The following is a 23,777-nucleotide window of genomic DNA, read 5'->3' on the forward strand; positions in this document are numbered from 1 at the left end:
AAGGAGAGATCCTCATTCAGCGGGGTTGGATGCTCTGGCTCAACTCTGGCCCGCTGGCCTCCTGTATGTGTTCCCTCCTTGGCCCTTGATAGGACGAGTCCTACTACGGATTCGACAGCACCGAGTTCTGGTGATTCTTATAGCTCCAGATTGGCCAAGGCGTCCGTGGTATGTGGATCTCTGCCGGATGTTGGTGGACGCGCTGGTGCATTTGCCCCTGGTGCCGAACCTGTTGGTTCAGGGTCCGATTTCTATGGAGGATTCCTGCCGATTTGGTCTTACGGCCTGGCTTTTGAGAGGGCGCAATTGAGAGAAAAGGGCTACCCTAATAAGGTCATCTCCACTCTCTTGCAGGCCCGCAAGCGGTCCACCTCTGCAGCTTATGCTCGGATGTGGCGCAAATTTGAGGCGTGGAGTGTTTCAAAGGCGATCACACCCAAGCGAGCTATAGTCTCAACTGTGCTGGACTTTTTGCAGGAGGACTTACAAAAAGGCCTGGCTTACAAGTCTCTGCGGGTGCAAGTGGCAGCATTATCATGCTATCGAGGGAAGGTCGCTGGCTGGTCCCTTGCTGCTCATCCGGACATTGCCAGATTTCTCAGAGGGGTGCTTAGGCTCCGTCCTCCTGTCCGGCCTGGAACCTGGGGCTAGTGTTGAAGGCTCTTCAGTGTTCGTCCTTTGAGCCGCTTCGGCGAGCTTCGGAGAAGGATGTGACTCTTAAGACAGTCTTTTTGGAGGCCATCACATCGGCTAGACATGTCTGAGCTGCAGGCGCTGTCCTGTCGGGACCCTTTTCTGCAATTCTCGGAGTCCGGAGTAACGGTACATACAGTGTTTTCCTTTCTGCCTAAGGTGGTTTCAGCGTTTCACCTGAACCAGCCCATTTTTCTTCATTCCTTTTCTAGGGAAGAGTTCCCGGACTCCTTTGGGCAATTACATCTTTTGGATGTCCACAGGGTGCTGTTGCAGTATCTTCAGATGTCTAATGACTTCAGGACTTCTGATCACCTTTTTGTCTTGTTGTCAGGTCCTCAGCGTGGAGGTCCAGCGTCTAAGGCCACTATAGGCCTTTGGGTCAAGGAAGTAATTTTTGCTGTGTATCTGCTTTCAGGTCGGTCTCCGCCTGAAGCATTTAAGGCGCATTTCAGGAGAGCTATCTCTTCCTTGTGGGCTGAAACGGGTGCACTCTCTCTTCAAGAGATCTGTAGTGCGGCTACTTGGGCTTCTGAACTCTCTTTTGCCCGGCATTATAGGCTGGATGTTGCAGTGAAGCAGGACGCTGTTTTTGGAGCTCAAGTATTGGCTCGTGGGGTGGCCTTTTCCCACCCTAAGTAGGGATTACTTTTGTACATCCCATCAGTTCATGGATTCATCTGCTGCTGATAAGGAAGGGAAAATTAGGTTCTTACCTTGGTAATTTTCTTTCCTTTAGTCACAGCAGATGAATCCATGATCCCTCCTACAGGAGGTTGAGATCGTCCCTCCTTTGATGCTCCTGTTCTGGGGTGTTTGTTCGCTGTGAGGAAAGTTTGTGTTACTGTACTTTTATGGTTCACTCTGCTTTGGAAATCTCAAATACTGAAGGCAGTTGGGGGCTAGCCGTTCAAGAGGCACTATGGTTTTTCAGTGTTCTATATCTCCACCTGCTGGTAGGCGGATACAACCCATCAGTTAATGAATTCATCTGCTGTGAGTAAAGGAAAGAAAATTACCAAGGTAATAACCTAATTATACCTTCCTTTCTGAGCACACTACAAGAACCCTCATCCACACTCTTATCACCTCTTGCTTAGACTATTGCGACTTGCTTCTCACAGATCTCCCACTTAGCCATCTCTCTCCTCTTCAATCTGTTCAGAATTCTGCTACACGACTAATATTCTGCCAGTGTCGTTATGCTTATATTAGCCCTCTCCTCAAGTCAGTTCACTTGCTTCCTATCCGTTTCCGCATACAGTTCAAACTCCTCTTATTGACCTATAAGTGCATTCACTCTGCAGCTCCTCAGTACCTCTCCACTCTCATCTCTCCCTACATTCCTCCCCGGGAACTCAGTTCACTGGGTAAATCTCTCTTATCTGCACCCTTCTCCTTCACTGCTAACTCCAGACTCCGTTCCTTTTATCTTGCTGCACCATATGCCTGGAATAGTGTTTCTGAGCCGGTACGTCAAGCTCCATCTCTGGCTGTCTTCAAATCTAAGCTAAAAGCCCACCTTTTTGATTCTGCTTTTAACTCCTAACCCTTATTCACTTGTTTAGAACCCTTATTTTATCATCCTCACTTTAATATTCTCTTATCTCTTGTTTGTCCTGTTTGTCTGTCCTAATTAGGTTGTAAGCTCTGTCGAACAGGGACTGTCTCTTTATGTTCAATTGTACAGCGCTGCATACGTCTAGTAGCGCTTTGGAAATGATGATGAGGAGTAGTAGTAGTATTTTGTAACCTGGATTGGCCACTGTTGGAAACAGGATTCTGGGCTTGATGGACCTTTTGTCTGTCCCAGTATGGCAATATTTACATAATTATGCTTTTATTGGCTTTTTCTTCTGCACCAGACATTGCTTTTAGTTGTCTGTCATATGGTAACTCATTTTTATTTATCTGTTTGTTTGTTTATTTTCTACTTTAATAATGCTGTTTTTTTTTTTTTTAGTAGTGACTGAATACTACTACTACTACTTATCACTTCTATAGCGCTACGAGGCGTACGCGCACTGTGTGCTCATCTCTTAGCATTGTGATGTTTACCTCTGCTGGTGAATCACTGTTGGGTCATTCCATGCCAAGTGGTCTAAACCTTCCCACTATCATGTCTCCAATTTTGTTCAAATTTTATCTGTTGCGCGAGTGAGGTGTTAAACGAAGTTTCCCAAAATTTGAGGTTCTGAAAGGTTGTCAGTCCATGAGTGTGCAACATTTACCAAAATGCCATTTTTGTGGTCTAATAAAATCCAAACACATTTATAGGAATGGCTAAAAAATTCAAATCCTGTACAGTTTTTTAATGCTAATTCCGATGAAATACATTTTAACATTATGGATGCAAAATCCAGTCAAACAAGTTGACTCAAAGTGTGCATCAAAATTGGTCGCAACTCATCGGAACATATTTGGACCAATATTCAGACCGCAACAACTTCCATGCAAACAAAGATACGGACTTGAAATTTTGAACAAGCATTATGCTTGTGCTGGACATAATACTGCCACATTTGCAACTAACCAGCATCTATAACCGCCCTGCAGGATCTCTTCAAAGTTGGCACTGTCAGCACAAATGGTAAAATATACCAAAGTTCAAAGCCAATTATTAAAAACTAGTAAAAAAGGCCTGTTTCTGTTTTAAAGGAAATGGGCGCTAGCAAGGTTTTATTTGAATGTTCTTTTTTTTTTTTTTTGTAACCAAACAGTTGTTAGAAAAGTGTTATAATGAGAAGGAATATTTGTGTAGTTTGTATAATGTAGATGATCCATGAGTGTGTAAATTTTTTTTTTTTGTTGTAAATCATGTGTTGCCATGTTGTACCACCATGTACAGTAATCCTCTTCCCATGTGCAGTAAGTTTTGTAGTTTTTTTTTTTTTTTTTTTGGTTAATTTGTAATTCACCACACGGGTTTGTCTGTGTGTTTGTGCATTAACCCATGTGTTGTGTTGCTGTTAATTTATTTTTTGCATCTTCACATTGTGCGTTACGTTCCTGTGTGTGTAATTTCACAAATGAAATGGGCAACATGAAGATTTTGCTCGTACGGTGTATGTTTGAGAGAGTGTGTGTGAGAGTGACTGTGTGAGAGAGAGAGAGTGAATGTGAGAGTGTATATGTGAGTGTGTGTGTGACAGAGAAACAGTGTGTCTGTGTGTGTGACAGAGTGTGTGTGTCAGTGAGACAGAGAGAGTGAAAGACTGGTTGTGTGTGAGAGAGAGAGTGTGTGTGTGACACACAGTGCGTGACAGAGTATGTGTGTGTGTATGTGCGTGTGTCTCCATATCCTCCTCCTTTCGGCAAGCCCTTGCAGGAGCGCAGGGGTGGGCAGTGAGAAAGAGTGTATGTGTGTGTGAGAGTGTGGGTGTGACAGAGAGACAGAGTGTGTGTGTGACAGTGACACACAGAAAGTGAAAGACTGTGTGTGTGAGAGAGAGGGATTGTGTCTGTGTGTGGCACTGAGCTACAGTGAGACAAAGTGTGTGTGTGTGTGTGTTTGAGGTGCAGGTCCCCCCCCCTTTCCGTTTGAAGGTCTGGCCCCCACACCCCCTCCTCTGTGAGTGCCATTGTAATGTTGATGTGCATGAAGTTCCCCTCCCTTTTCCATGTGAATTGCGCCCCCCTCCTTCCGTTCGTCGCTGTAGATAATAGCCAGTAGGAGGACAGTTACCCATAACAGTTTCATTTTCGTTGTAGGATTCAAGTGTTCATCGTTTCCATTTTGCAGCTGCCTGTCAGGTGCCTCTGTTATGGCAGCAGCAGTTGTATCTTCTGTCAGTGGTGGGCGTTCAGTGAGCGCTTCAGGGTCGGGAGGGCAGCAGTCTCGCAAGCTGTGTGTTTTGAGGGCGGGCGGCAGTTTGGGGAGTGCGTTTCGAGAGGGCAGCAGTGGCATCAGCTTTGAGGTTTTGCGAGGGCGGTTAGCAAGCGTGGCAGTTTCGGGAGGGCAGCAGCCAGTCTCGAACATCTTTCGGATTTTTTTTTTGGCGCGTGCCTCAGCTGTGTCGTTTCACATCATAATGCGTCCCGATGTCATCTGATCTACACAGCCTAGCAGACCACCTTTCAATGCGCCTCGGTCTCAGACACAGAACGTTGGATGTGAGAATTATTATACAGGAAGAGTTTGCCTGAATCAGCTTGTGAACAGTATCATCTGAAAGAGAAAATTGTGCTCTACAACACTGATATGTTTTTGTTTTGCAATGCCACCATTAAGTAGCCATTTACTCAGGTCAAAGTGTGTTATATTTAGTACGCTTGATGTGCTAATTTTTCTTCATTTCTAGGAAATTGAGTCTTAATAGTCGCTTAAAAGTATTGATATAATTATTCATTTGTATTTTATTCGTTGATTGTCCAATCGTTTATTGTGCGCTGTTATGGTGGATTGGAAACGTTTGTGAAACGTCAGTTGAACAGAAAGATGCTTTCATAAGCTTTATGCATCCTCATGGTCCCGCTACTTCATTTTATTGGCCGGTAAGACGCGATACTTGCTGGATCCCAGAACAACTTATCATTGCTGTTATTCCAGCTCCATCAGTGACATCATCTGGTCGGCAATATAGTTTCCCTGAAACTGTTCTCTTGCAGATCAGTGATGCTTTCAGAATGATGAAGTAACTGAAGAAGGCAGGCTTGGGAACCTGCAGTGAAGTAACTGAAGAAGGCAGGCCTGGGAACACAATCAGGCTTGGGATCCTACAGTAAAGAAACCCACAATCAGGCTTGGGATCCTGCAGTAAAGATACCCACCCGTGGCTGTTACTGCATGGCTATCGGGCGTGGCCCCTATGGCGATGGGGATGCTGGTTTCAATGTGATAACCAGTAATGACTCAGCCATCATGGACCAACGCAATACATTGTGCAGACAAAATATAACATACTTTGACCTGAGTAAATGGCTACTTAATGGTGGCATTGCAAAACAAAAACATATCAGTGTTGTAGAGCACAATTTTCTCTTTCAAATGATACTGTTCACAAGCTGATTCAGGCAGACTCTTTTTAAATAATTGGCTTTGAACTTTGGTATATTTTACCATTTGCGCTGACAGTGCCAACTTTGAAGAGATCCTGCAGGGCGGTTATAGATGCTGGTTAGTTGCAAATGTGGCAGTATTATGTCCAGCACAAGCATAATGCTTGTTCAAAATTTCAAGTCCGTATCTTTGCATGGAAGTTGTTGCGGTCTGAATATTGGTCCAAATATGTTCCGATGAGTCGCAACCAATTTTGATGCACACTTTGAGTCAACTTGTTTGACTGGATTTTGCATCCATAATGTTAAAATGTATTTCATCGGAATTAGCATCAAAAACTGTACAGGATTTGAATTTTTTAGCCATTCTTATAAATGTGTTTGGATTTTATTAGACCCCCAAAATGGCATTTTGGTAAATGTTGTTGTTACATTTGTACCCCGCGCTTTCCCACTCATGGCAGACTCAATGCGGCTTACATGGGGCAATGGAGGGTTAAGTGACTTGCCCAGAGTCACAAGGAGCTGCCTGTGCCAGGAATCGAACTCAGTTCCTCAGGACCAAAGTCCACCACCCTAACCACTAGGCCACTTTCAACCTTTCAGAAAAGGGGTCTAGATCTGCAACTATTGTAGTTAGAGACCTCAAATTTTGGGAAACTTCGTTTAACACCTCACTCGCGCAACAGATAAAACTTGATCAAAATTGGAGAACATGATGGTGTCGTCCTGCTTCTGTTTTGAGGTTGACTGCAATGAAATATGAAAAAATGCAAGGTTTTCGGAGAGTATGGTCTCCGTATGAAAGGTCAAAATGTAAAGAGGACCGAGTGCACAGTAACATTGTGTGAATACTTTATGCTGTATGAAATGATGGTTCTCAGGTTGGAAAAGAGATTGAATTGTGGAGAGTGGGACGGGGTTGGGGGGAGATTGAATTGTGGAGAGTGGGGTGGAGTTTGGGGGAGATTGGGAGGGATCGGAAGTTTCCTTTGTGTTAGATTATACTGTTGAGCTTGTACTGTTTTGATTATTGTAGGTTGTGCTCATAACAGAAATAACATAGAAAAAGATGGAGAAAAAAGAGAAAGGACTCTTGTCTGAGTGAAGTAGCGAGAGCTGGAAATCAGATCTTGTCAGTATTTGTAGCTTTCAGCATTTGCATGTATATTGGAGTGAATTCATGTGCACATACTATTACTGGAGAGCACTAGCTAGAGGAAGTTTATTTTCCTTTTTTGATCAGAAAGATTCATGTGGTTTGATCTTCCTTTCTCAGAAAATGCCAGCCCCCATCAGACTTCGGGAGCTGATCCGGACTATTCGAACAGCGAGGACCCAAGCAGAGGAGCGAGAAATGATTCAGAAAGAATGTGCTGCCATTAGGTCATCCTTCCGGGAAGAAGATAACACATACAGATGCCGCAATGTGGCAAAATTGTTATACATGCACATGTTAGGCTACCCTGCACACTTTGGACAGGTAGGTTGAATTGTTGAAGAGTCCATATCAGAATGGACAAATGCAGACAGTTACACTGATTATGGTATTCTAGGTTTTTAAAAGTTGTAGCTGAGAAATCAGCCAGGCCCATGAGGACATGAATTTGTCAAGCCGCTAGAACTTAAGCATCTTATTGGAGCCATCTCTGATTAGGATGTTTGCTCTGGTATCTTGAAGACCTTCAGGAATTTTGCCCAAGGTATGTCTGTCTGTCAGAGATTGCTTGGGGGTGGGAAGAGGTGTTTGGGTAATGTTTCTACCATTCTTTTAGAAAGATGTCATGGGGTTGTTTGTCAGAGATCTTTCAGAGCAATAGGATATTCCTTGTCATCAAGTAGATGAAGCCATTACGTATGGGTTGTGTCCATCAACCAGCAGGGGGAGATAGAGAGCACTCAACGTTTTACAGTGCCTCATGGCCAGCCAGCTCCACTGCCTCGTCAGTATTCTCTATCTCCCCAAGCAGGGTAAACATAGTAAACATAGTAGATGACGGCAGAAAAAGACCTGCACGGTCCATCCATTCTGCCCAAGAAGATAAATTCATGTGCTACTTTTTTATTTGTACTGTCCTCTTCAGTGCACAGACTGTATAAGTCTGGCCAGCCCTATCCCCGCCTCCCAACCACCAACCACGCCTCCCAACCACCAGCTCTGGCACAGACCCTATAAGTCTGCCCAGCACTATCCCGGCCTCCCAACTACCAGTCCCGCCTAGACTGTGAGACGTATGAGATTGGCATACCAAGGTCTGCAATGCCAATTGCGTGCCACCAGGATTACTAGAGGCCTCATATGTACCTCAATTGTCGCTGCCATGGATCCTAATACTTGACGATCTCTCATACATGGTACCAGTTTGCAAAGAAGGGGCTGTATCTGATCCTGAAGTTTGACAATCCTGTTGTGAGGCAAAAATACTCAGCCTTGCAGATTATCTAAGGAAACGCCTAGATAAGTGAGTGAGATGGCACCAGACAACTGTTGAGAGGGTTTACCACCCAACCGATTGAAGAAATTGAACTACTCTCTCTGTAGCTTGCAAACTTCCTTGATACGATTTTGCTCTGATTAACCAATCGTGCGGGTAAGGATGGACAAGAACGTCCTCTTTTCTGAGAGCCACTGCCACCATCTGCTGGCCCAAAACCACAAAACAAAGAAAGAAGCTTTTGGTATAAGGAATGAAACAGGATATGCAGGTAAGCCTCTGTCAAATCTTGAACCATTAGAAACTCTTCTGATCGAACGGCCACAATGACCGAAGTGTCTCCATACAAAAACTGAACCTTCAGCATACAGTTGACTGCCTTGAGATCCAAAATTGGTCAAAATGACCCTCTATTTTGGAACTACAAAGTAAATGGAATAGTGACCTGTTCTTATTTCTGAGGGAGTAACAGGACAGACCGCTTATAAAACAAGAAGTCTCTCCAGAGTGACCCTGACCGGTCCCCGCTTTTAGACGAGAACGAAAAGCACCTGGCAGCGATGTACCCGTCGTAAATAACCTCGAGAACCCACTGATCGGAGATAATTTGGGCCCACCTCCAATAAAACTGAGCTAACCAAGCTCCCATTGGAAGCGGAGGTTGGGCCCAGAAACCTTCGTCTCTTCTTCCACGTCTGGCACCTCAAAAGGATTAGAACCTTTGAAAATAACGAGACTTTTGGACAGTAGCTTCTCTGTCTGCCTGAAGCCGACAAAAATCTCTGCCACATCCCAGACTAGAAAGAAGGCCACGACCCACTAACCTAATATGATCCTGAGGAAGTCAAGAAACTTTTTGTATCACCTAAACTTTTAACTTATCCAACTCGTCACCAAAAAGAAAAGATCCTTGAAAGGGGAACTTACTGAGTTTAGTCTTAGAAGTCACATCAGAAGACCAGCCTCGAAGACAAAGAACGACGGGCCGCAACTCTTGAAGCCACAGACTTGGAAGACGCCCTCAATAAATCACACAAGGTATCTGCTGAGCCCATCTCTATCTTAGCTACTCCTGCATCCACTAAGGAGAAGTCATCTTAAGACCTATCTAAAACTCACTCAGACCACAGAAAACAAGCCCTAACTACCAAAGAGTCACACATAGCTGTTTGGACCACCAATACCGAGACAACAAAGACTAAGAGAGATTCTATACGCTGATCCTATACATCTTTCAGAGCTGTACCTCTATCATCCAAGAGGTATTGTGCTTGGTAACAGCAGAAACCACTGCATCAACTACAGGAGATTTAAGTAGAGCCTTGTCCGGATCCGGAACCAGGTAAAGGCAAACCATGGACCTGGAAAGACGAAATGAGCCATCTGGCACGTCCCACTGGGCTTGGATGATATCTCTGGTTGATGCATCAGAAAAGTTTTACCAGCTTTCCTAATGCCCTTTATCAAAAGATCCACCTTGTGCTCCTGACCACTGAATACTCCTCAAAGTTTAATGTAGAAGGGACCAAAGCTATGAATTCCTACAAAAAATAGATACTACAGAAGGATCCTCCCCAGGTAGGAGTGTGAGATACTGGATCTGCATGTGCAGTTTCATCAGAAAAACCTTGTTTCTTCTACACCAAAGAATCATCTTCCTCAAGGAAAGTCACCTCAGGATCCAAATCCATGTCATCATCTGCCTCTAAAGCCCAGGCAGCCCTAGGTCTTTTGAGAGAAGAACCAAGGTCCCATGGACCCTTCAAAAAGAAGTGCTGGAGAGGAATCCGATTTATGTATTAAAAAAAAAAAGCTCTAAACATTTGCAACACATATTCGAGAGGAAACCCGCCTTGAAGTTCTACCCCATGTGATGACCCAGGCAGCAAAGAAACTTCTGGGGACTTTTCTGGAGCCTAAGTAGATAGCTCTGACACGGTAGGATGTAGGTTGTAAAATGCTGGCACTTCCCACCAAAACCAGAGCCTGAGAACGACCAGCTGTTTGACCCTGAGAAAGTGAAGAACTCGATACACGCCCCAACACTGACAAAAGCATCGGGCGGTACAAAATTTTCAAATACGAGACACCATGAGGCCCCTGCGCTGGTTTAGCACAGAATGCTACAGCTTCTCCTCCATAATGCAAAGGCACCTCAAACGAGGGGAAAAAAAAAAAAGGAGCTTCTGAAAATGCAGAAGCGTTATAAATACCGGTTGCAATACAAGACACGGCAAACCCGAAACTCAGCTGTTTTGCTCCTTTGGCTTTTTTTTTTTTTTAATATAAAAGCAGTGTGGCTTTGTCCTCAGAACACCCTTCCCTCGAAGGAGCTGAGGTTATTGCAGGCCTGAAGACCCAATTATCATTAAATAGTACTGGTCATCCAAGGCTGTAAGAGAACCCCTGCGGATCTCAGCCTCCTTCAGCAACAAAACTTGCCATAAAGTTTTTTTGTTGTTTTTAAATCCCATTGCACAGAAGTACAGAACAAACAATATCGTTTTTTTTTTTTTTAACCAAAAGGAGTGAAAGATAGAAAGATATCTAAGAAGAATAAGAGACTGAAGGGCTCGCCACCTTCTACCTGCTGGAGACTGAGAATACTGCATCTTAATATAGCTAGCCAGGGCTGGCGCTCAGTCAGAATTCTCAGTCTCCATCTGCTAGAAGGAGTGCACAACTCATCAGTATCTTTCTGGGCCAGTCTGGAGGGATGCTAAGGAAGTAAGCTTTATTTCCATCGAAACATAGATAAAAATAAGCACCAAATTTTAAAATAAAAAGACAAAATTTTTTTTTATTTTGGCTTCACCAAGCAAAAGCCCATGAGCTATAGCTTGGGACTGCAGAGGGCACGAATCTCCCAACCTCAAATGGATTAATGAAGCATGGCCTCAACCTCAGAAGCCATCAGCCTGAGGACAACTTCACAAGACACTGCCAAGGACTGTACTCTGGAAGTCAGGTCTATGCAAGGGACCTACTGTACTAGACTACAACTACACCATTTGCTAGAGATAGAGAAATACTGGAAAACTCCAGCCCATTAAACCAGTGATGTCACTGCATTACATCAGTATGTCTACTTCCATCTGCTGGTAGGGGGCACTCAACTGATCCAGTAGAATAAGGAAACTTACTGACTTCACGGTAAACCTGGAGGACGTAATGGGGCAGTTCAGCAAACGGAAGAGTAGCAAATCTCCTGGACCGAATGGTATTCATCCTAGAGTACTGATAGAACTGAAAAATGAGCTTGAGGAGCTACTGTTAGTGATATGCAATTTATCCTTAAACTCGAGCGTGGTACCGGAAGATTGGAGGGTGGCCAATGTAACGCCAATTTTTTTAAAAGGTTCCAGGGGAGATCTGGGAAATTATAGACCGGTGAGTCTGACGTCGGTGCCGGGGGAAATGGTAGAGGTTATTATTAAAAACAAAATTACAGAGCACATCCAAGGACATGGACTACTGAGACCAAGTCAGCACGGCTTTTTTGTGGGAAAATCTTGCCTGACCAATTTACTTCAATTCTTTAAAGGAGTAAACAAACATGTGGACAAAGGGGAGCCGGTTGATATTGTGTATCTGGATTTTCAAAAGGCATTTGACAAGGTACCTCATGAAAGGCTACAGAGGAAATTGGAGGGTCATAGGATAGGAGGAAATGTCCTATTGTGGATTAAAAACTGGTTGAAGGATAGGAAACCGAGAGTGGGGTTAAATGGGCAGTATTCACAATGGAGAAGGGTAGTTAGTGGGGTTCCTCAGGGGTCTGTGCTAGGGCTGCTGCTTTTTAATATATTTATAAATGATTTAGAGATGGGAGTAACTAGTGAGGTAATTAAATTTGCTGATGACACAGTTATTCAAAGTTATTAACTCGCGACAAGATTGTGAAAAATTACAAGAGGACCTTACGAGACTGGGAGACTGGGTGGCTAAATGGCAGATGATGTTTAATGTGAGCAAGTGCAAGGTGATGCATGTGGGAAAAAAGAACCCGAATTATAGCTACGTCATACGAGGTTCCACGTTAGGAGTTACGGACCAAGAAAGGGATCTGGGTGTCGTTGTCGATAATACACTGAAACCTTCTGCTCAGTGTGCTGCTGCGGCTAGGAAAGCGAATAGAATGTTGGATATTATTAGGAAAAGTATGGAAAACAGGTGTGAGGATGTTATAATGCCGTTATATCGCTCCATGGTGCACCCGCACCTTGAGTATTGTGTTCAATTCTGGTTGCCGCATCTCAAGAAAGATATAGTAGAATTGGAAAAGGTGCAGCGAAGGGCGACTAAAATGATAGCGGGGATGGGACGACTTTCCTATGAAGAAAGACTAAGGAGGCTAGAGCTTTTCAGCTTGGAGAAGAGACGGCTGAGGGGAGACATGATAGAGGTATATAAAATGAGTGGAGTGGAACAGGTGGATGTGGATGTGAAGCTTCTTCGAGCTCCATCAAAAATCTGCCTGGGAGTGGCTCCTGGCTTGCCAGTTGTTAGCCGGGGTGTTAGAGGCTATAGCAGCTTCACTTTGAAGGCACATAGGTAAGCCCTTTCCCTGCCTTACCCATGCCCCTGTGGATGTGGACATATTAGCTTGCTTTTCCCTGTCCTTTCCCACTCAGTGGATGCAGGCACATTGGTTCGCCTTTCCCTGCCTTTCCCACTCATCTGAGCCTCCGGAGTTCTTATTACCTCTGCTTTCCTCACAGCATTAAAAAAAAAAAAAATGGAACAGAGGGTTTCCTTTGATTCTTCTATGGGACCAGAGCTGTGATACTCGGTCCGGTGAGGTAAGAGTGTTTTCTAACTCCTCCGGGGTGGGCCCGCGATCGGGGCGTTTTTGATGCGAAACCGCCATTTTGAATTTTCCTGCCGTTTTCGTCAATGGCTGCAGAGAATGTAAAGCGCTGTTCTCGGTGTGGCAAGCGCAAATCAGCAGCGGGGCTCTGTAAATCGTGCTGTACATGCGTAAGAGCCGGCCCGAGCATGGCGAGCGATGATTCTGGCAGCGGACACCATTTTGAATTCTCCGCATGGCGCGGCCTCCGTAGAGACGGAGAGCCCTGAGCTCGGGGGGGACCTCGAATTGAGGCTATTCAGGGAGCGGCTAGCCCCAGACGGGATCTGGGTGCCCAGGGCGAGTTTTTTTCCCCTGATTTTGTGGTGTTACTGCATAAAGCATACATGCTGAAAAGAGCTCTTCCTCAAGGGTCATCTGAGGCCCCTTCTATTGTCCCCCTCGGTGGATTCTGGCCTGGGACTGCCCGCTGAGGCTATTTTCCCTGATAATTGGCATAAAGAAAAGCGTAGAAGGGCTAATTCCCCTTCAGATTGTGGTGCAGTAGCAGTGGCGGCTCGCCGTCTTATTTGGCTACGACATTCGGCAGCGGACATGGCCTCTAAGCAAAGGTTGGTGAAGTTGCCCTTTCAAGGCCTTCTCCTATTTGGTGAGGAGTTGGGAAAAAAAAAATTGTTAAAGGCCTGGGAGATCCTAAACCCCAGCGCTTGCCCGAAGATAGGCCGAGGCCTTCCTCCAAGGGCCAGGCGGTCCATTCCTCTTATAGACCTCGTTTCCGTGAAGCTAGAAGGTACCGCCCGGGGCGTTCTGCTGGGTTCACTTCTCATGCCCGTTTTTCAGCAGAGGAACTCCTTTCGCTCGGACAAGCGTTCCACAGCCACTGGCTCTAGGCCTGGATTTCAGGGGCGACCCTCTCAATGATGGTGCGCCGGCCCCCTCCTCGCTTCCTGTCATCAGAGGATGTCTTTCCCTCTTTGCCGAGGAGTGGGCCAATATTTCCTCAGATCAGTGGGTTCTGGACCTGATCAGAGATGGCTACAGAATTGAATTCTGTAATGACCTGTTCCTCGCCAAATCCAAAGGTCATTACTCCATCCTCATTGTCCTCGACCTATCCGCCGCTTTTGACACTGTCAATCACAACTTACTTCTTGACACACTGTCCTCTTTTGGGTTCCAGGGCTCTGTCCTCTCCTGGTTCTCCTCTTACCTCTCCCATCGTACCTTCAGAGTACTCTCTCATGGTTCTTCCTCCACCCCTATCCCGCTCTCTGTTGGAGTCCCTCAGGGTTTTGTCCTTGGACCCCTTCTTTTCTCTATCTACACCTCTTCCCTGGGCTCCCTGATCTCGTCTCATGGCTTCCACTATCATCTTTATGCTGATGACACCCAGCTTTATCTCTCCACACCTGACATCACTGTGGAAACCCAGGCCAAAGTATCGGCCTGCTTATCCGACATTGCTGCCTGGATGTCCAACCGCCATCTGAAACTGAACATGGCCAAGATCGAACTTCTTGTCTTCCCACCCAAACCCACTTCTCCTCTACCTCCACTCTCTATCTCGGTTGATAACACCCTCATCGTCCCCGTCTCATCTGCCCGCAACCTCGGTGTCATCTTCGACTCCTCCCTCTCCTTCTCTGCCCATATCCAGCAGATAGCCAAGACCTGTCGCTTCTTCCTCTATAACATTAGCAAAATCCGCCATTTCCTCTCTGAGCACACCACCCGAACTCTCATCCACTCTCTCATTACCTCTCGCCTTGACTACTGCAACCTACTCCTCACTGGTCTCCCACTTAGCCACCTATCCCCCCTTCAGTCCGTTCAGAACTCTGCTGCACGTCTTATCTTCCGCCTGAACCGATACACTCATATCACCCCTCTCCTCAAGTCACTTCATTGGCTTCCGATCAGTTACCGCATTCAATTCAAGGTTCTGCTACTAACCTACAAATGTACTCGATCTGCAGCCCCTCTTTACCTCTCAACCCTTATCTCCCCTTACGTTCCTACCCGTAACCTCTGCTCTCAAGACAAATCCCTCCTTTCAGTACCCTTCTGCACCACCGCCAACTCCAGGCTCCGCCCTTTCTGCCTCTCCTCCCCCCACGCGTGGAACAAACTCCCCGAGCCCATACGCCAGGCCCCCTCCCTGCCCATCTTCAAATCACTGCTTAAAGCCCACCTCTTCAATGTCGCCTTCAGCACCTAACCACTACACCTCTACCCAGGAAATCTAGACTGCCCCAACTTGACATTTCGTTCTTTAGATTGTAAGCTCCTTTGAGCAGGGACCGTCCTTCTTTGTTTAATTTGTACAGCACTGCGTAACCCTAGTAGCGCTCTAGAAATGTTAAGTAGTAGTAGTAGTAGTAGTAGTAATTCAACGCCCCAGTAAGAGACGTGTTTGTGGAGTCCCGATGCGGTTCTGCCGCCAAACGGGCGGCGGTAGAGGAGACTTTGCAAGGTCTGATTCAGTTAGGGGCCGTGTCCCCGGTACCTCCCGCCGAACACGGCTACGGCCGATACTCCATCTGTTTTGTGGTGCCGCGAAAAGGTGGGTCTTTTCGCCTTATTCTGGACTTAAAAGAATTAAACAAGTCCCTGAGAGTGTGACATTTCCACATGGAAACCCTGCGCTCCATCATTGCTGCGGTACAGCCAGGAGAGTTTCTCACGTCTCTAGACCTGAAAGAAGCTTACTTGCACATACCAATTTGGCCCCCGCACCAGAAGTTTCTGAGGTTTGCAGTGTTGGGAAAACATTTCCACTTACGGGCCTTGCCTTCTGGCCTCGCCACAGCTCCCCAAACCTTTTCGAAGGTCATGGTGATAGTAGCTGCTTTGCTCAGGCGAGAAGGTATCAGGGTTCACCCGTACCTAGACGACTGGTTCATCAGAGCAGACTCTGTAACAGAGAGCTATCAAGCTACAGCCAGAGTGGTCTCAGTACTACAATCTCTAGGCTGGGTCGTCAATATGGCCAAATGTCACCTGACCCCCTCGCAATCTCTAGAATATTTGGGGGCCAGGTTCGACACAGACTCAGGCTATGTATACCTACCCGAGCTAAGGCGGTGCAAGCTTCAGAATCAGGTCCGTCTGCTCCTGAGGATGCTCTGCCCGCGAGCTTGGGACATTGTACAGCTGCTGGGATCGATGACAGCCACATTGGAAGTGGTGCCCTGGGCGAGAGCGCACCTGAGACCTCTACAGTATTCCCTACTTCAAAGATGGTCTCCAGTTTCTCAGAATTATCAATGCAGACTTTCTTGGCTCCCTGCGGCCCGACTCAGCATGGAGTGGTGGCTCTCAGACAGCATGCTGCGGCGAGGAATGCCAGTGGCGCTCCCCGATTGGTGTCTAGTGGTGACAGATGCCAGCCTGAAGGGCTGGGGCGCACATTGCAAGGGGAAGCATGCCCAGGGTCTATGGACACCTGAGGAGTCGGAGTGGTCCATCAACCGCCTGGAGTTGAAAGCGGTGTTTGAGGCGCTTCTGTACTTTCAAGTGACCCTGGAAGGATTGGCTGTCAGAGTGATGTCGGACAACACGACAGCAGTGGCCTACATAAATCGACAAGGCGGCACTCAGTGCAGAGCACTGGCCGTGCAGGCCGAACAGATTTGCCACTGGGCCGAGCTGCACCTTTAGTTTCTGTCGGCAGCTCACACTGCAGGTCAGAGCAATGTGCAAGCCGTTTATCTAAGCAGGCATCAGATATATCCAGCAGAATGGGAACTAGCAGACGAAGTATTCCTGCAGATATGTGCCAAATGGGGCAAGCCCGTGATGGATCTTATGGCGAAAAGTTCAAATGCCAAAGTCCCGTGCTTCTTCAGCAGACGGAGAGATCCTCGCTCGGCAGGGTTGGATGCCTTGACTCAGCCCTGGCCTCCGGGCCTACTATATGTGTTCCATCCGTTGCCCTTGATAGGGTGCGTGCTCCTGTGGATTCGGCTGCACCCAGGAGAAGTGGTCCTCATCGCCCCGGATTGGCCCAGGAGGCCTTGGTATGCGGACCTCCGACAGATGCTAGTGGAGGCTCCCCTTCCTTTACCTCTGGTACTGAACCTGTTGTCACAGGGCCCAGTAGCCATGGAGGACGCCTGCCGCTTTGGTCTTATGGCATGGCGATTGAGTGGGCGCAATTGAGGGACAAAGGCTATTCAAACACAGTCATTTCCACTCTCCTGCAGGCCCGCAAGCGTTCCACTTCCGTGGCTTATGCCAGGATTTGGCGCCAGTTTGAGTCTTGGTGTGTTTCAAAAGCAATCACACCCATGCGGGCTCCTCTCTCGCCGATTCTGGACTTTTTGCAGGATGGTGTACAAAAAGGCTTGGCCTATAATTCCCTGCGGGTGCAAGTGGCAGCGTTGGCCTCCCTTCGTGGTAAGGTTGAAGGCGTGTCTTTAGCTGCTCATCCAGATGTGGCACGGTTTCTTAGTGGGGTGCTTCGGGTCCGGCCTTCCGTGTGAGCACCCTGTCCAGCTTGGAACCTGGGGCTAGTTTTGAAGGCCCTGCAGGCTTCTCCTTTTGAGCCGCTTCGGCGAGCATCGGAGAAAGATTTGACACTAAAGGCCTTTTTTTCTTGTGGCCATTACTTCGGCGAGACAGGTGTCAGAGCTCCAGGCTATTTTCTTGCCCTCCTTTGATAAGGAGGAGTTTCCAGAATCTTTTGGGCAGTTGCACCTGTTGGATGTGCGCAGGACTCTGTTGCAGTATCTGCGAGTTACTATCTCGTTCAGGATCTATGATCATCTGTTTGTTTTGCTATCAGGTCCTCGCAGAGGGTCTCCAGCGTCTAAAGCCACTATTGCCCGCTGGCTCAATGAAACTATCTTTTCAGCTTATCTGCTTGCCGGCCGGTCTCCGCCTGTAGCCTTTAAGGCGCATTCTACCAGAGCGATTTTGTCCTCTTGGGCTGAAACTGGAGCACTCTCTCGTCAAGAGATATGCAGTGCAGCAACATGGGCTTCTAAGCTCTATTTTGCCCGACATTACAGGCTGGATGTGACTGCTAGGAGGGATGCGCGTTTTGGAGCACAAGTGCTAGCGCGTGGTGTGACCTGTTCCCACCCTATATAGGGATTGCTTTGTTACATCCCATACGTAATGGCTTCATCTGCTTGATGACAAGGAAGGGAAAATTAGGTTCTTACCTTGGTAATTTTCTTTCCTTTAGTCATAGCAGATGAAGCCATGAGCCCTCCCTGTATGATTGTCTGTATGCTGTGAATCTGTTTCAGGTTCTGTTCTTGTTTCCTGAAGTTCCTTCCTTGGGAGAAAGTTGGAAAACAGTCTTCAGGATTCATGTTCACTTATAGGAGGATGAGTCCATTCCCTCCAGTTTGTTTTGGAGGATGAGTTTATTCCCTCCAGGAGGTTGCTTGTATCCCCTCCAGTTATACAATAAGGAGGACGAGTTTATTCCCTCCAGGAGGATGTGTTCATTCCCTCCTTTTGAGTTCACGCCCTTGTTAAGGGGCCATCGTTCGCTGTGAGGAAAGTTCATGTTATTCCCATTGCGGTTTGCCATACTGCTTTGGAAGCTTCAAATACTGACGAGGCAGTGGAGCTGGCTGGCCATGAGGCACTGTGAAAAGTTGTGCTCTCTATCTCCCCCTGCTGGTTGATGGACACAACCCATACGTAATGGCTTCAACTGCTATGACTAAAGGAAAGAAAAGTACCAAGGTAAGAACCTAATTTTCCCTTTGCCTGCAACCGCCTCATACTTCGTCTTCCATGAAGCAACTTTAGATTTCAATTTTTTAAAGATTTTGATGAATTAGTACAATTATATGTTTTGCAAAGTGAATAACACAACATAATTTAAAAACATATACTTAGCATTAAGTATACACATTTGGTAAAATAAAATTGATGACAGCCTGGTAGGTCTGTGTAGTCCGGGGGAGGGGGGGGGGGGGAGCAAACTACAGCCCATGAGCCAGACCTGCTCTGATGGAACCAACATTTGTGTCTGTAACAAGAAATGCATTTTAACATCAGTGCAGTCAGTAAGCCTGCTGGTTGCTTCTTCTGTCAATATCAGTCTGAGCCTTGATTGGCTGCTTGAATACTTGTGCATCATAAAAGATGGACATTAACGTTCAGACCAGTAATGTTGAGCCAGTGACTGGAATGCTTCATCTTTGCAGTGGCAAAGTGCAGGCAGAAAATTGTGTGTTTAGATATATTTTATACTTCCCTGTTTTTATTCCTATGAACACTGAAATGATTTTTGTCCTCTTCAACATGTGGCAGTATCAGTAAGCCAATCTTCTATGTTTTGGGTGTCACACTGTTTTGCTACATATGTTTCTTGGTATAATCGGAGAAAAAGGAGTGACCTAATGGTTAGTGCATCGGGCTTTGAGCCTGGCAACCTGGGTTCAATTCCCACCATAGCTCCATTTGACCTTGGGCAAGTCACTTAACCCTCTATTGTCCCAGATACAAAACTGAGCCCTCTAGGGACAGAGAAAGTAGCTGCATATCATATGTACAGCACTGCATATGTCTAGTAGTACTATGAAAATGATTATTATTAGTAGTAATAGCAGTATTTTATCAGTTTTCACTCATGGTTAGGAGTTGTGAAAGTGAAGCACAGGTGTCATGCTGAATGAGGAAAGCAGATGCAAGGTTGAGAGCTGAGATGTTAGGAATGGCTGTGGACAGATGGTGGTGAAGAATTTTGTTAAGAAAAAAAAAGTTCAGGCAAAAATAAAAATGAAGTAATATTAGTAGAATCCCAGTATAACTGGACTTTTCTTTTGTCCTTCACTGGAGTTGGGGAGAGGGGTACAAAACTCTTTATCTTCAGCTTTTCAAATTATATGCCTCCCCCCCCCCCCCCCCCCAAAAAAAAAAAAACCCTCTTATTGTTCACTTGCAGATTGACTCTGCAGCTTGTCATTACCTCTCTTCTCTTCTTCCACATATTCAAATCCAGGCTAAAAAAAAATAGCCTTTAAGATTTAAAAGTTTCTTTAGCAGCAGCAGCAGATAAATCCAGGGACTTATGATCAATTACCAGATGAGGAGATACTGACTAACCAGGATGCATACCTTCTTATATGACTCAGTTGTGTCCTCTGTCTCAGCGGGCAATCGATGGTTTCTCTCAGGCTACTGGTTTCATCTTGTCCTGTTGCTCCTGTTCTGGGTTTTCTACTTCAGTCAAGCTTGGAGCTGTTTAGGCTGACTTTGGTGCCTAATCTGGTGATGACAGGTCCCTCCACTGCCTCCCCACCCCTTCCTGCTGTTTTCTTCCTTCTTCCTTAAAGGACTTCAAAAATAAAGAAAAAAAAAAGGGGGGCAATGGCAGAAATTCTACTTCTGTGGCTTTTGTAAGGAGGGGGCTTACTGCTACATTGCTGCCACTGTTAGGCTTGATATCCTCTTAACTTGACAGTCTGAGTGGTCTCCAAGTTAAGTGAGTACACCTTTACATTTTATTGTCTGTCATTTTTTTGTGTGTGTTTTTTAAAAATCGCTGTTGTTTCATTTTTTTTTTTTCGTTTTTCTTCGTTGCGGGGCTGTACAACGCTGCTTTAGCTGTGGGGAGTGTATAGCAATGTTGGGTCAGACTGCAGCTGTGGGGGTTTTTCTCCCCCCTGTCAGCATCGGAGTGGAGGAGTGGCCTAGTGGTTAGGGTGGTGGACTTTGGTCCTGGGGAACTGAGTTTGATTCCCACTTCAGGCACAGGCAGCTCCTTGTGACTCTGGGCAAGTCACTTAACCCTCCATTGCCTGCCGCATTGAGCCTGCCATGAGTGGGAAAGCGCGGGGTACAAATGTAACAAAAATTAAAAAAAATAAATCTGAAACAATGTCAATAGTAGCTGTTGGGTTCCCATATGGGGAATCTTTGGTGTGTTCACCTCGGACTTCTCTTCCTGGCACTGCTTCTTTACCAGCAACTGCAGCCATGTTGGATTCCTGTGAATTTACTCCTTGGGGTAAGTGTTCTTCTTTACTTTCTCAGCCAGTACTCAATTCTTCAGGGTCTGACACAGGGGCAGCTTCAGCACTGTTTACTGCTCAAGAGCCTTTCTCCTCAGAATTCATTCTCCTTCTGCATCAGGCTTATTTATTAAAATTCTCTCACCAAGGCTCTGAGTCTCTGCATGCTTCTCAGCCACTGCTCATGGACTTCCTCTAAATGAAAGTGTTTGGACAATCCTTCTGAGGTGGATTCAGTTTCTTCTCCATCTCCTCACTTGGATGGTGGGATTTCTGCAGCTTCCTTTCGGGCCATTTTACCTGAAGCGTTACAGGAGGGTGAGATTTTGAATGATGAGGCTGCTGATCTTCATCTGTTAGGGTTTTCCATAGGGAGAAATTGCCTACCTTTATAACTAAAGCTCTGGAAGTTCTCAATGTTTCTTTTCCTTAGTCTCAGGCTTCCTCTTCCTCTAATCCTAAAATAGCAAGCACAAAAAAGGCTCCCTAATTCTTTCCAGTTCACAAGGCTATCCAGGAATTAATTTCAGTCTAGTGGTCAACTCCAGATGCCCTCCTTTGGGTTTCAAGGGATATGTTTCACCTATATCCCATCTCTCAAGATGAGCTGGAGAGGCTTACGTTATCTAAAGAGGCTACCTTAGTGGCCACTAGCTGTAAAGGATGTTCAGGATAGGAAGCTTGAGTCTGTCTTAAAGCTGTCTTTTGTGGTTTCTGCTCATTCTCTTCAAGCAGTGATCTGTAGTTCTTATGCAGCAAGGGCTTGCCTGAGTTGGGTACAGCAGGCAGCAGATTCTTTGGCTGACACTAGTTCTCAGTCTCCATTGGAATTCCCTGCTATGGAAACAGGCTTGGCTTACCTGTCTGATTCTCTATATGATATTGTCAGGGTTTTTGCCAAGGAAGTGGCATTGGCAGTGACAGCCAGAATCTTGCTTTGGCTTAGCCACCGGGCAGCGGATGCTGCATCTAAGCAGCGCCTTACCAAATTGCCACTTTGGGTGAACCTCCATTTTGGGGAAGATTTGGAGAAATTAGTTAAAGATTTGGGGGACTCTAAGATCATCGTTTTGCCTGATGACAAGCCTAAGAACTCCAAGTTCATTCAGACTCTCTCGCCTTAAGGACTAATCGGTACAGGCCTGGTTGCTATACATCTGTTCAGAGACCTGGATATCAGGCGAAACAGTCAAGACAAGCAGTCCTCTACCCAGTTCTCAAGATCCTTCCATGTCTCTCGTCCCTCACAATGATGGGATCCCGACCACTCTTCGCTGGAGACAATAGGACCAAGAACACATCAGACCAGTGGGTTCTAGATGTTATCAGAGAAGTTTACAAATTAGAGTTCTCCTCTCAATTGCAGATTTTTTTCTTGAAGTTGCTGTGCAGGGCCTTGTCCAAGGAGGCCATACATTCCACACTTCAGTCCGAACAAAGCTTAGGAGCGATGATTCTAGTACCCAATTGTGATCAGGGTTTAGATCTGTGCTCCATTTATTTTGTAGTAAAGGAGGTTCCTGTCATCCAGTTCTTGACCTAATGAAGGTCAACAGGTTTCTGTGAATTGAGAGTTTCCAAATGGAAAACTTGCGTTCGGTGATGGCGGTTGTTCAGCCATGAGAACATAAGAATAGCCATACTTGGTCAGACCAGTGGTTCATCCAGCCCAGTATCCTGCTTCCAACAGTGGTCAATCCAGGTCACAAGTACCTGGCAGAAACCCAAATAGTAGCAACATTCTATGCTACCAATCCCAGAGGAAGCAGTGGCTTCCCATGTCTGTCTCAACAGCAGACTATGGATTTTTCCTCCAGGAACTTGTCCAATCCTTTTTGAAACCAAGATACGCTAACCACTGTTCTGGCAACATGTTCCAGAGTTTAACTGTTCGTTGAGTGAAATAATACATCCTAGTTGTTTTAAAAGTATTTTCATGTAACTTCATTGAGTGTCCTCTAGTCTTTGTACTTTCTGAAAGAGTAAAAAATTGATTAACTTGTACAAAATCCTGAGTGGTGTAGAATGGGTAATTTCTTAGCATCCCTCCGGACCGGCCCAGGATTGGACTGATGGGTTGTGCTCGCCTACCAGCAGGTGGAGACTGAGAAAAAACTCTGACTCTAGAGAGCCAATAAGAGTCCTGGTCATATGACCTTAACCTCAGTATGTTCTCAGTCTCCCAGCAGGTAGAAAGCGAGCCCATTAGTCTCTTCTTTAATATATATATATTTCTTTTCTGTTTATCTTCTTTTCTGTGCCTGAGAAGTATTGATTAGAGGCTTTTCTGATATTCTCCTCCTTATTTGTAGCCTCTGGGGTGTTACACTCGGGTGTCCCGAGTCCCTCCCCCCCCTTCCTCCCCATTTCCCTCGTGTGCAGTGATAATTATTAAAAATACTAGTAAAAAAGGCCCGTTTCCGAAACAAATGAAACTGGCGCTAGCAAGGTGATGAGTTTCTGGCATTAATGTTTCAAATGGTGTTATTTTCTGAAATGTTTTCCCATGTTTAAAAATACGTTTTTTTTTAATAGTATGTGTAATATGATGTTTAAAAATGAGCTGTGTGACATTTGCATGTGTTCCCAATTTCAGTGTAACAGTTTCTTTATTGAGTGGGTTAGGGGAGGGAGTGTGTGTCTGTGTGTGAGACATAGAGATGCTGTGTGTCGTTGACAGTGTGTGTGTGAGAGAGTGACAGAGAGGTTATTTTGGATGTCAGAGATCCAGTGAGATGCAGCTGTGGGAGGGGGGAGTATTTGAGTGAGTCAGCCACTGTCCTTATACTTGTGTGCTGGCATCTGTAGTGTCTGGACAGACTGTCTCCTGACACCATCACCGAGCCTGTGTGCATGAGACTG

At 46.0% G+C, this 23,777-nt stretch overlaps 1 protein-coding gene across 2 annotated transcripts in view; it reads left to right on the top strand.

Annotated features, from left to right (window-relative positions):
* AP1G1 (adaptor related protein complex 1 subunit gamma 1) overlaps nt 1-23,777 on the top strand; it is a 319,248-nt gene that overhangs the window by 29,156 nt on the left and 266,315 nt on the right. For both annotated transcript variants that reach the window (XM_030204680.1, XM_030204681.1), the window contains exon 2: nt 6,971-7,174. In XM_030204680.1, coding sequence (XP_030060540.1) covers nt 6,974-7,174 — 201 coding nt within the window. In that variant the 5' untranslated portion in view covers nt 6,971-6,973. The remainder of the gene's footprint in view (nt 1-6,970; nt 7,175-23,777) is intronic.

The sequence above is a fragment of the Microcaecilia unicolor genome, chromosome 5, assembly GCF_901765095.1.
Source record: "Microcaecilia unicolor chromosome 5, aMicUni1.1, whole genome shotgun sequence".
Classification (NCBI taxonomy): Eukaryota; Metazoa; Chordata; class Amphibia; order Gymnophiona; family Siphonopidae; genus Microcaecilia; species Microcaecilia unicolor.